The 13,422-nt window shown below is 49.4% G+C and overlaps 1 protein-coding gene across 1 annotated transcript in view; it reads right to left on the reverse strand.

Annotated features, from left to right (window-relative positions):
• Positions 1-13,422, reverse strand: part of UXS1 (UDP-glucuronate decarboxylase 1) — a 76,199-nt gene that overhangs the window by 27,451 nt on the left and 35,326 nt on the right. Inside the window, exons 3-5 of the mRNA XM_008592578.1 lie at positions 12,688-12,792; positions 8,521-8,580; positions 6,211-6,332 (exon numbers count right to left, since the gene is read on the reverse strand). Of these exons, the coding sequence (XP_008590800.1) occupies positions 6,211-6,332; positions 8,521-8,580; positions 12,688-12,792 (287 nt within the window). The remainder of the gene's footprint in view (positions 1-6,210; positions 6,333-8,520; positions 8,581-12,687; positions 12,793-13,422) is intronic.

The raw sequence follows: 13,422 nt of genomic DNA on the forward strand, positions 1-13,422 counted from the left end.
CAGAAAAGGACGAATACAGCTGTGAACTTGACGCACACGCAGGCTCCATTAGCCAGCAACCCTCCCGCCACCAGCGTGGGTCCCCTGGCGGATGCAGGCTCTGCACACACAAGGCCTCGTTTAGAAAGCTGACTCCTCTTTAGTCACGGCCTGGGCCCTGTGCTAGGGTTTTGTCCCTTGTGGTGAACCATCAGTCATTTATGACCCCAGACATCGAGGAGGAGGAGGATGTCTGAGAGTTTGAGCTACATCAGCATAAACCCAAGGGAAGCCTCAGAGGCTGGATGTGTGACCCCGCGGGAGAGCCCGCGGGAGAGCCCGCCTGAGCGCCCTGTAGCACGTGGAAGGGGCCGGGGCTGCACCCCCGGGGCCTGTGCTCATCCCGCACGTGCCAGCTACACATCTCAAGGGGAAGCCACTTCAGTTCCTAAGACCGAAGACCCTGATTTCTGAAATGGGGACGGTGATGTCCGTTCCACCTACCCATGTCACAGCAACACAAAGAAAACGTGACACTGCTATTACCATCTGTCCCCAGTGTTTGCCCTGGACCACTGTCCATGCTCCCTGATTATACTGCCGTTTCCTGAAGTAATGGTGCCCACACATGGAATATCTCACAAACATTCCCAGCAGGCCCTGGGATCCCAAGGTCAGAACTAAGGTTCCTGGAAAGACTGGAACTGCGACCGGTGGATACAGAGACTAGGCTGCACTAAGGACAGCTCACGGGGCAGCTGGCGCCGACGACTCCTTCCTGCACTCACAGCAGCCCCAGGGGGTGCGGGGTTAGGGGCTGGGTGTGCAGGGCCAGAGACACAGAACCAGTCAGCAACAGGAGGGGACAGCCTGGCGAGAAGTGACCCAAGAGGAGTAAGGAAGGGACAGGGATCCCTCCCTCTCCAAATATCCCCACGGACAGGAATGTTGCCAGCAGGGTTAGGTGAAATCTTCCTCAACATTCCTTTGAAAGTACGATCTTTCCTTGGAGAGTAATGTCTCAAGCCACCGAACACTATGACCACTGTCTTCACTGATGGAAGGTCCTGGAAGGTAGAATAGAGAAGTCCTGCACAGGGGGAGCAGCGCTGACCAGAGAGGACCATCATCCCTCCACTGTGCTGACACCTGTTCGGAGGGAGGTGCCAGGCACACCCACCTGTGGGAGCAGGAAGGACAGGTAAGAGGAGGTATTCCCAGGCACGGTGGCCCCAGCACACTGTGCCGCCTCCTCGGTCTTCCTCTTGCCCTGAGAGAAGTAGGCACACACCCCTAAAGCAACAGGGGCAGGAGGTCCCAAGGCCAACCCACCCAGTCCCCCTACAGCCTCTCATGGACGCATCCAGATGGGCTCTGCTCCCCACCTGGGGTAAGGCCAAGGCCACTGTGGGGTGCAGAGCTCACACTGCCGAAGCAAGACTCTCAAAGGGACTAAAAACTCCAAGTGGCGGGTGGTGGCAGATGGAAGAGGCCACACAAGGTCAGGGGAGGGCGGGCACGTGTCCGTATCTGCCCAGCAATCTTGCCCAACAGTCCTGCTTCAGAACTGGCAGGGGCGATGTCAGCGCCTAGTGCGAGGCCAGGAGTGTGCAAACATTTCCTGGTGGTGAGCAACGGGGCAGGCGGATGTGGACAGCAGACCCCAGCCAGCGAAGTGAGTCACAGGTCAAGGGACATAGCTGATGCCGGGCAGGTCCGGAGGCTCAGGTCTGGACCCCAGAGTGTGAATCTTACCTACCAAAATTGGACTTGTTTTGGCTGCTTGATTTTTTTTTTTTCCACTCAAGTATGATATATATACCAACTCTCTGATTTTTTAAAAAGTATTTTAATGCCCTCAAATTACAGAAAACCATACCCTCAAGGCAGCTCCACTAGATGCTTCCTGAGCTTGCTTGCTTTCAGCTCTGCAGCTCCACGGTTTTGGGAATGGTGGCCTCTTTGCAGACCAGGCCCACTGGGCCCCAGACTTGAGTCAGACCCACAAGGGGGTGATGAACTCAGATGTTCCCTACACCACTGGCCACAGACCTCCATTCCCAAAACCACTGCACCCAAATGCACACAGAAGCGGCAATGTAATGCCTCTCTGACATGTTCAAACTCTTCATGAAGATGCTATGCCCTTTGATCCCCACACTTCCACCTCATTCCAGAAAGACGACTCAAGGGAGCTTCCTTCTGTGAGGAGCCTGCAGTAGATGTTTCTGTGAAATCAAATTCTATTTTGAATACATTTCACCCATTAAAAGAAACTCCACAGAGAATCCTTTGGAAAAGGGAAATCTTTTTATAAAGACATTATTCATACCTCTATTCACCTTGTTTATATTTTCAATCCTTACACATTAGGTTTATTCAGAGTGAGACACATCCACATTCCATATAGGGCCTTGACAATAAAATAACAGTTTCTACTTAGGAGGGAATGTGTTATTATGTATAAAAAATAGAAACTTAAGTTATTAAAATAATGAATTAAAAGTGTATCAAATGCATACTATTCCATCTGATCTATCCTTCTTTGGTCTCCCCCCACCCCCCATTTGTCTCCAGATAGAATAAATCCCTAAAGTTTTACATTTTCTCTCCCAAACTATCTCCAAAGGCTGGATGTTGAGAGCCAGGGACTGACAAGGTCACAGACAGCTCCCAGCTGACTCCTCTCCTGCCGAGGGGCGTGTAGTGATAGAGAGCCACACATGTACACTGCTTGTTCTGGCACCGGCACCAGCTGTGCACCGCAAGGAGTCTGGACAGCAGGAGAGGGAGGACCACGGCGTCAGGAGCTAGCAATGGGCTTGAGCCCCACCTGTGGGCCGGGAGCCAGACACAAGGTTTGGAGCCCACCTCCCGTCTGCACCCACCCCAATTCCACAGACCCTGCTCTAGCAGAGGCCAAGCGGCAGGTGCTCCAGATGCCAACCCCCTCCCCCGTCGCTCCTTTGCCAACACCTATTACAGGCAAGCAGGGCATCCTCAAATAATGTCATCTTCACACGGGCACAGCGACACAGCCTCCTGCAGGGCACTGCGCTGGGGATGCAGGACCTAAAAGGGTTCACGCAGTGAAGCAGGGAGAGATGAAAAGCAGCGAAGCCCCAGTCCCAGGAAGTAACAGCCACTCTGGAGTCCAAGCCCTGAAAAGGCGCGGTGACTTGCCCCAGACTGGGCCCCACCCAGAGGGCAAACCCAGTGAGGGCCAGGGGCGCCTGACCCGACCTCACTGGCAGCGAGTAGGAAATTCTGAGACAGGGAATCACGTTAATGTCTTAAGTGTTTTACATCCTTCATATTCTTTACGTGGAGGTTTTTGTTTCATCTAATCTTTCCCTCTTATGTTTGTCTCTAGATGGGACTGTAGGTAACAATTTTTCTTCCATCTCGCTTATCCATGTTTTCTGTACCTGGTACAGCATCGTGCCACTGCAGGAAGCCACACATGTCTCGAATGCACACTGTCTGTCCCCATGGGCAGAGGAAAGGCACCGTCTCCTGCCCTCAGCACTGGTGCAGACACAAGAGGGAGACAGTGCTCGGGCACGGTTGCCAGGGCCCAGCTGGGGCTGCGGTCTAGGACCCGCGGCTCTCCCTAGGAAGAAGTACCATATTTACAACATGGATGAGAGGGGGTGGGAGGTGGGAAGCTCCTGCTGCACCCTCCTTGTAGGCCTCTCAGAACTCAGGCAAGGCCACAGTGCCCTCAGCCCAGGCCCATCGCTCGTGGCTATGTCAGGAAGCCACAACCTCTGCCTGTCTGCCTTGCAGCCACCAGAGCCAGGGGCATGGTCACTCCTTCCTATCACACCTGCTCACAAGTCCCAACATGCCACCAGGGCAGGCTTTCCTTGGTGTCATCTCCAGAACCACATGGATGACAACATTCACCTGGGCAGACACGAGCCCTCGGGCAGGTGTGCTACGCAGAGTGACGAGCCCTGATGATTCCACGGATTACCCAGTGCACCTGCTGTTCAAAACCCATGTTGCACAGACTCCTTCCCAGAAAGTGCAGAGCCCGTCGTCCACATGGCAGTTCTCAAGACTCACAGCATGATGGAAAGTGATCCAGGCTTTGCTCCTACAAGCAGAGCCCACAGCACCCCACAAGAAGTACATTGTGAGCCTGGCTATGGACGTGACTCTCATACCCATTCCACAATCGTGTGTTGCCTCCTGGGTGTGAGGCACATGCCTGGAGATTTCACAGAAGAGACACCGTGCCAAGCGAGTGGCAGGCAGCTCCTCCACAAGGGCAGCCCTGGCTGTGCAGGGGACACCCTTCCAGCAGGGCTCTTGTCAGGGACAGATCAGCCATGGGCAGGTGGGACCAACCATCTACATGGAGGACTTCTAATGGGTATGTTATAGTTTTCAAGGCAATGCTATTAAACTCCTGAGACCCAAACCAGCAGAAATTTAAATGCCGAGAGTTATTTGGCACTGCCTTCCTGAGCTCCTGCACACGGATGATGTGGGCAGATCCGGCGTTAGGATGTATGTGACACGCTGGTGTCCAGGTGCCTAAACACTGCCTGGCATACAGTCAGTGCTTAATAAGTGCTGGTTCTATTATTTCTAAATACTGTAATTATCATGAGTGCAAACTTGATAATATGTACACTTATAAATCTATCAACTGTTACACTATTAATCATTTAATAAAAACCAAAACTTCAATAAAAATGTCCTGTCTGCCCATCAGCTTTAGCTATGTAAAAAGTCACTATGTTAGAAATACAACCACAAGACTGGAAGCAAAAGGAAACAGTTGAGATCCACGTTACTCCTGAAACTCACTACTCGCGAAGCACCATCACTGAGCCCCACACTGGTCAGCTCTCATAAGCACGATGCGCACACAGGTCGTCCTGTGTGTCAGAGAGACCTCAAACTCTGATAGAATGATAAAAGTATGTTCTAAAATTGATTAACGTTTCTTAGAGTAAGTGGATAATATAAGCCAACAGCCCAAAGTGGCTCAGAAAGCAATAGTTCTGCTTCTGGCCAAGAAGTAAAGCAGAAAGGGTTAACTATCTACATCAGCTCAAGGTCATTTTACGGATCTTTAATGCTGGTATTTCATTAAACATCCCATGAGAAAGAGCCCCTGACAGCCCGTCTTTCCCCCAAAGAAGCAACACGTGCCTGTGTGATTATACGCTGCACTGTCATCTCTCGTCCCATGGAGATGGAAGGCCCTGGAAGGCTGCCCACAGAGGTCAGGAGCTGGCCCTTAGTGTGTTCCTGCACCGGCTCCCCCCGGGGCCTCAGAGAGACACTCGGGAAGAGTCCCTGAGCCCAGGCACCTGGATGCCACTCTCCCCTTTCACAGAACTCACAGCAACCAAATCCTAGAGCTCACCTGCGACTGGACCCTGACCCTGAGAACACTGCTCTACAGACAGATGCCACATCTGTCAGTGGCCTGTCCTGGAGCAACATCCCGTGTCCACATGGAGCTGAGCGTGCAGACCCACACACCAGGGCACATGCACTGAGAAAACAGAGCAGCCTGGGCACTCACCCAGCCCCTCAGGGGCCCCTCTCTGCACAGCTCACCAGCTCCTGCACAGCCCGGAGGTGGGCAGGTACTGCAAAACCTGCATCAGAGGAAAGAACTAGTGACTGATGGGTCACGTCTCTGAGACGGAGTCAGTGTGGGACACTTGGCCTCTCAGTCTGTGGGCAACTTCTGGCTACAGCATGTGGGTGAGCAAATCTGTAGCATAAAATACCCTTGGCAAAAGCACCCGGCACAACAATGAATAATGAAGAAAGCAGGAAATAACAGTAAATGAATACAGCGATAATTCCTAAAGATGTTCAATTAAGGCAATAATGAATTCATTTTTATACTGAATAGATAACCAAAAGGAAAGTTAAAAAAAAAAAAAATCCACTGATTTAGAGGCTTCAGGAAAACAGAGGAACTTAGCTGCTTGTGGGCAATTTGGCAATAAAGAAGCCTACTGGTCATACATACAAGAGTCCAAACCTAAGAATTCATCTCCAGGAAAACACTTTTAAAATAAGAAGATAAATGGAAAAAGCTGTGGATAATACCATGAATTTATAATAGTGGGAAAATGGGCTTCCCCAGCACCCGCCCCAGACACAATTAATCGCGGCATTTACTTCCTTCACAGCACTTCATGTCTGACGTAGGACTCCGTGTGTCTAAACTGCAGCCCAGAACGTGCTCAGTACCTGCTTCATGTAGGCATAGCACATGGTCTCTGCCACTCGCTTGCCTTCGTCGTAGCAGGCCCGGGGGCCGATGGGATTCACGTGGCCCCAGTAGTCCTCGCTCTGAGGGTGGACTTCAGGATCTACAGATGGGGGAAAAATACGATTGTGTTTTCATCTCTCCTTTTTTCCAGTTCATATGCATAACGAACAACACACGTTTATGATGCAAAAGAGAACTCTGGAAAGACTCAGGCAAACATTTACAAATGCAGAGACATCAAGGACAGAACCTCAGCATTCTGTATCTGGTCTAAGTTCCAGTGAGACACGGAGTCTTCCCTTTAGTATTAAGTAATGACAGTATTTAACAGGAAAAAAAATTAAATTAGAAGATCAATTTTAAGTCTTCCTTCTCTTCAGGAAACTGTTCTTAATGTCTAGATTATTATACAAACTGTAATTAAATATAATCTATGTGAAGAGATGTATGGTTTAATTTTGTATTTATAGAATCTTCAATTAGAGTCAAACTTGTTCTTATCGGAAAAAAAAACAAAGCATCTGTGGGACATGATGACTCACACATGCCATCACCAGAGCAAACCTGTGCCCGCCCCAGACACAGGAGGCAGGCTGCGGGAGGCTGCGGGGACAAGTGCTACTCCAGCACATTCCGTCCTGCCTAATTCCTGTTCTTCTAGTGTGTAAATCAACCACACTGTACGATGTACCAGGGGAACGAACTAAAGTAACCAGGTAACAACTTAGCTGGTGCACAGTAATGTCTCCGCCTGTGCTGTGTTTAAAATTCCCCTCAAAGAGCACATTTTTCACTGCAGAGAAAAGGTCTAGGGCATAATACTCTGAGAGAAAAAAGCCAATGACCTCGGCTCACAGATATACCAGATGACTGCTATCAGACCTTTTAGGGGAACGAACTAAAGTAACCAGGTAACAACTTAGCTGGTGCAGAGTAATGTCTCCGCCTGTGCTGTGTTTAAAATTCCCCTCAAAGAGCACATTTTTCACTGCAGAGAAAAGGTCTAGGGCATAATACTGTGAGAGAAAAAAGCCAATGACCTCGGCTCACAGATATACCAGATGACTGCTATCAGACCTTTATCTGGAGATTTCTAAGAGCTGGGTAAACTAGACCCCAAAGGAGGAGATGGTCATAAATTTGGCCAAGGCCGAGATGGAGCAGGCTGGGCCACCATGTGCTGCTCAGCTGTCACTGTCTGGACTGAAACACTCAGGATGCCAAGCTTCCCTCACAAAATCATTTCAGAAAAAAAAGGGGTGGGAGCCACTTTGTTATTAAAAATGTAAAGGGCCTACTGGAGTCAAACATGATTTCCAGTTGTCCCCCCTTTACGGTGTTGTGTGAGGCAAACAGACTCTGCACACACTGCACTAAACCTAAGTTTATGTTGGTTATCAAACGTCATAGTACAGCAACCAGTGAATTCCACGAATTCCACCTAAAATTATTTAAGACCCCTAGAGAACACAAGCTCTTGTCCAGTGTGCAGACAGAGAACAAGGAGGGTGGGAAAAGAAGGGTGCTGTGGGAAGAGGCCACTGTGCCCTTCTGGACAGAGCAGAGGCAGGTAAGCACGTGCTCAGCCCTCTCAGCTGCCTGGGACTTTGGAGAAGTGAGTAACACGCTACCTTGTCACGTGGAGTACAAAGAAGAGACCATATCAACCACACGGTTCTCCAAAACCTGCACCCAGTTGGTTTGCAGCTGAATAGAAATCAACGAAAATTGAAAATACAGCTTTGGTCCTCACTCCTGCCACAGACTCCAGACCACGGGCAGGCTGGGAGAGGGACAGGCAAGGCTGCAGGCTGGTGCAGCAGGCTCCTGGCTTTCCAGAAGTCATTATACAGTAGGCGAGGCGATCAGCGCACGTCTCTTCACCTGGCCAGTTTAAGTGCCAACCTGTTGACTATAAGGTGTGACTCACACCGCTCACGCTAAAGAACAACACGCGCTAAATGGGCAGAAAAAGTCCCCAGTGAATGTGGTATCTGGGGTACCTTGAGAGCAGGGTGGCAGAAATACCTCTGCAGGATCACAAGTGGTGGGTCCCTGTTGGCCAGGTGACATGACACGGTGCTCCAAGCTGTGTGGTAAGACAAGAGGTTGCCTTGCCCAGAGGGGCAGCTCAGTGGCCACCAAGGTCACACACGGGAAGAGCACGAGCAGGCTGGCCTTCCCAGCAACGGAACCCTGGCCTCACCATGGAGTCCTCTTCACCTACAACAGGGCACAAACAGCCCGATGGGCACACGAGCGCCCCCAGGGGAAGCCCACCCACTCACCTCCATACACCTCCGACGTGGAGGCCAGGAGCAGACGGGCACCGACTCGCTTGGCCAGCCCTGCAGAAAGCAGAAAGCAGACACTCAAGAGAAACTGTAGACTCACACGTGCGGCCCCCTTACGCAATGTTTTAGTATTAAAGGGATCTAATTATCCATCAAATCACCTGCTATTACTGCATTTGCTTTGGAACCAAAGTAAAACAAAAGCTTGAAGAAAAACACAAATGGATTCTCAGGACAAGTTCAGTTGGATACTTATAGTGGTAAGCAGGGCCAAATGCAGACGCTTTCGGTCTGATGACATGTGACTTGAGGAGTCGTATAGACTCCTCTACCCCAAAACACCACCCTATATTTTATCAGGTAACTTTACCTTTGCAGGAAGACAGCAAAGCCCTTCTCATCTTAACTTCTAAAATGACACCTGGCTCCTCCTGAACATGCCCTGGAATCTTCTGACCATGCCCTTGACATCCCCTGGCTGCCTAACTCCACACCCATCCTCCTGCCTCCTGCAAGGTCCAGCTTAAACAACACTTTGTCCAAAGCAACTCACCGCATTCCTCATTCCTATTCTGAATACCTTTCCTGTATTTACTGTGCACATGTAGAATAGACTGGAACATCATTATCTGTGGGGTCAAGTTCATATGGAGAGTCCTCCTAACTCTCTAAGTCCCCATGTACGGTGGTTCACCAGAGGCTCTGAGAAGCCCCATGACCTTCACTTAACTGCAGGCTTCCAGACTACACTAGAAGGTTGCTGTGCTGGACACCCCTTGGCACCCAGGCCTGTGTGGGGGGACAGGGGTCCATGTGTGCCCAAGAAGCACTGCTGGCAGGGAGAGAAAAAGTTTGTGTGCATAGTCTCCGGGCACTTCCGGGGAGGCCAGAGTGGGACAGAAGGGTCCCAGTGCAAGGGACCAGATGTATGGGCGTGTCCAAGCACCTGGGGCCGAGAAGGGGCAGCCGCAAAGATGCGGGTTGAGAACGAGAGCACAGGGCGGCTAAAAAGGTGAGTGTCTGGAGGCAGACTGTGCCCACTCCAGTGCCTGAGGAAGGAGCGTTAAAACGGGTGCAGGATACGAAGCAATTCCCAGGCCCAGCTCCTTCTCTCCAGCTCCACCCCACGGAAGCCTGTGAGGTAGTCACCACACCACGCTCTGGCGGAGACAATGGAGACGACGGTGGTCACTCCAAAACGAAGTTACATAAGTAAACTTTTTATTTTGAGGCATTCAAATTCAGCTATACAAGTAATACAGAGAGATTCCATGTACTCTTTACCCAGTTTCCCCCACTTTCTCCTAATGGTTAAAACCCTGCAGAACTAGAGTACAAGGTCACACCCAGGACACTGACACTGACACTGGTAAGAGTCAGTGAGTGCTCCACTGCACAGAACACTTCCATCTCCCAGGGACCCTTCACATGGCCCTTTTACAGCCCGCCTCCCTGTCCCTCCCACTCCCTGTCCCTCCCACTCCCTATCCCCTGGCAATCAGTAACCCATTCCCCATTTCTGTCATTGTCATTTCAAGAATGATATGTAAATAAACTCATATAGTATATGACCTTTGGGGACTGAATCTTTTTTTTTTTTTTTTTTTTTTTTTTTGTGTCCGGTGCCCGGCAATGGATCGCAACCCTCAGTGTCGCCCCCGTACCAGATCGGGACCGGCAACGGGATCGCAACCCTCGGTGCCGCTCCCGCGCCTCGCTCAGCCAGTGAGCGGGAACCGGTCTGTATGTGGGATCCGAACCCTCGGCGGGAGCGCCGCCGCGCTTCCCAAGCGGCGCACTATCCAGTGCACCACCGGGCCGGCCCCAGGACTGAATCTTTTTACTGAGAATACTTCCCTCAAAATCCACCCCAGTTGTTACGTGTATCAATAGCTCCTTCCTATTTTATTGCCAAGTATTCCATAGAATGGACATATCCAAGTTAATTTAATCATTCGCCTATTACAGGACATTTTGGTTGTTTCCAGTTTTGTGCCATTACGAATAAAGCTGCTGTGAACATTCATTATAGGTTTTCGTGTGGACGTAAGTTTTCGTTTCTCTGGGATAAATGCTGAGACGAGACAAAGAGGTTTCACTGGGCAAAGAAACCAACCACAGTGCCTGAGAGGTGGTGAAGCCACAGGGATGGAAGCCCACCAGGAAGAAGCCAGGCAAAGTTCTGTGCATCTCGTCCCTCTTTCCAGCCCAGTGATGGTCTCCCTTCAGCTTTTGTCCATATCTTTCCTGGAAGATGCTTTACCATTCCTGCAAGAACTCCACATCCCGTCTCACCCATGGTTCGAGCCCTCGCTCAAGAGTCACTTTTGCCTTGCACTCTAACAGCATTCTGCTGGGGCCTCACTTTCAGAACCTTCCCTCCCTACTCTGTGTCACAGACACTTGTCCCCACAGGCAGCACCCTAAGGGATGCCAAGTTCCCTGGGAGAGAGCCTGAGTGGAATCCTCACCAGAATCCCCACAGGGGACAGCACAGTGACTGCATCCCCCAAGTAGGAAACATAAAGCGTCTGTCTCTAGAAGCCACGTGCATGGCGGCTTTTCCTCTGGTGTCATGGAGGAGCTAGGAGCAGAGAGTACAGGGAAGGGTACCTCATGGTGGCAAGGGCAACACGCTGCCTCCACCATGCCACACCTCTGAGCAGGAGCGGAAGCGTGTGTTCTGTGTGGTGACCAGGGCAGGGGATGCTGTCAAGGAGAATGACCAATGCCCTTTCTAGGTAAGAAGATCACCTTACTCCATGCAGAACTTGGCCCTTCTGATGGTAAACTTTGTGTGTCATCTTGACTGGGATGACAAGGGACACCCAGATATGTGGCTGAACATTATTTCTAGGTGTGTCTGTGCGGGTGTTTGCGGAAGAGATCAGCATTTGAATCTGTGGACTGAGTAAAGCAGATGGTGCTCCATGGGCACCTTCCAACCCCTGGAGGCCTGAGTAGAACAAAAAGACAGAGGAGGGACGGCTACTTGAGCTGGAACATCGATCTTCCCTGTCGTCTGTGCCGCACCTCTCAGGCCTTGGAACTACACCACTGGCTTCCCTGGGTTTCCAGCTTGCAGATGGCAGATGGTGGGACTTCTCAGCCTCCATAAGCACCTGAGTCCAGGCCTCAGAGTAAATCTCTTTCTTTCTTTCTTCTTTCTTTCCTTTCCTTCCCTCCCTCCTTTCCATCTATCTATCTATCTATCTATCTATCTATCTATCTATGTCAGTTCACAAAAGCTGACCAAATCCTCTATCATCTATCTAATCTATCTATCTAATATATATATAATATATATATATCCTATCTATCTATCTATCTATCTATCTATCTATCTATCTATCTATCTATCTATCTATCTATCTATCTATCTACCTACCTACCTACCTACATATACTACTGGTTCTGCTCCCCTGGAGAACCCTAATACAACCCCTCAAAATGCTTAGTCTGAGAGACTTAAAAACCAGTTTACAGCTGCCTACTTAGTCCCATGTCCACACTTTGCTCAAATTAAAACTTAGTGCTGTACTTCCCAAATCTATTCATAGAACCTGTTTGAAATGTTCTTATAATTAAATCCATTTCTTCTTGACATTTTTTTAAAGTGCTTCCTTTCCTCCACTTTGCAAATAATCAAAAACCCTAGTCTAGGGGGTAAAACCCCCCCAAACTGTGCCAAATTTAAGCATGCCTTTAATTTTAAACATTAATCTGTGGATATTACCCACAGCTATCACTCTATAAATGGCCCCTGATACTGGGATCAGAGCCACAGTGCATCTTCCCAACAAGAGGCACACCATCTGTCCCAGGTGCTGGTCACCTGGCTTCAGAGGGTAAAGAGGAGGAGTGGACAGTCACTGGGAAGTGCCTGTGGTCCCTCCCAGGGTATCTACCCTGAGGCATCACACACTGGTTACTGCCATGCATGAAAGTTAGAAGCTAGTTCGTGTCCCCCATGATGAATTCCGATGACAAAGTCACACTGAACTATCACTGCAAATCTGCCAAATAACACAGACAGAGGTGATGCGAGGGAGGGCTGCAGACACTCAGATCAAACTCTAGTTGAACGTTCAATTTCCTGCACTTGGACTTGTCCTGAGATATCCCCAGCAAGAGCCCCAAAATAAAAAAACGACAACTCACCCAACATGTTCAGTGTCCCGATTGTATTGGTCTTTAACGTCTTGATAGGATTATACATGTAGTTTGGAGGAGAGGCTGGAGATGCCAGATGGTAAATCTGGTCGACTGAAGGAGACAAAGCAGAAGCATCCAATATTATTTCCAAGAAAAATGCCAAGAAGTCGTGAACTCCTAGGAATTATACTGTATGATAAAGGCACTAGCATATCTTTCACTGAAATTATATATCATGTCATTCTTTATAGAAACTAATTTACATCTGTAATGAGAAGAACTTTAAACAAAAATAGAAAGTCTAATTATCTGGAAACAAAAATGTGCGTTGGGCCAGTCCTTTGAGCCTCTGACTACAGTCAATCTGATTATCCAGGTGTCTGTTTTCTGAGGGGTGTCTCATATAAAGCATTCAAATCAGAAATAAGAATGATTTTTCAAGAGTTTTTCAATGATTAAACTCGAATCTAAGGTAAATGTTTTTAGTCTGTGAAGCAAAGACACAAAACTATGGGAGAACATAGCCTTTCCTTTTGATTTTAGGCATCCCATACACAAAACCAGACCTTGAGGTGATGGTAGGGAGGGTGGTTTTTAAAGCCACGAATGGCAGAATAATCCAGATTCCATACAAGTCTCCTCACACACAGGCATTCACTTAACATCCCCACCCCACAGCCCTCTGCTCCCCAGGTCAGGTGACACCTACACACAGCAGAGGTCCTGTGAAGTGACAGCGAT

This window comes from Galeopterus variegatus, unplaced genomic scaffold (assembly GCF_000696425.1).
Source record: "Galeopterus variegatus unplaced genomic scaffold, G_variegatus-3.0.2 Scaffold8044, whole genome shotgun sequence".
NCBI lineage: Eukaryota > Metazoa > Chordata > Mammalia > Dermoptera > Cynocephalidae > Galeopterus > Galeopterus variegatus.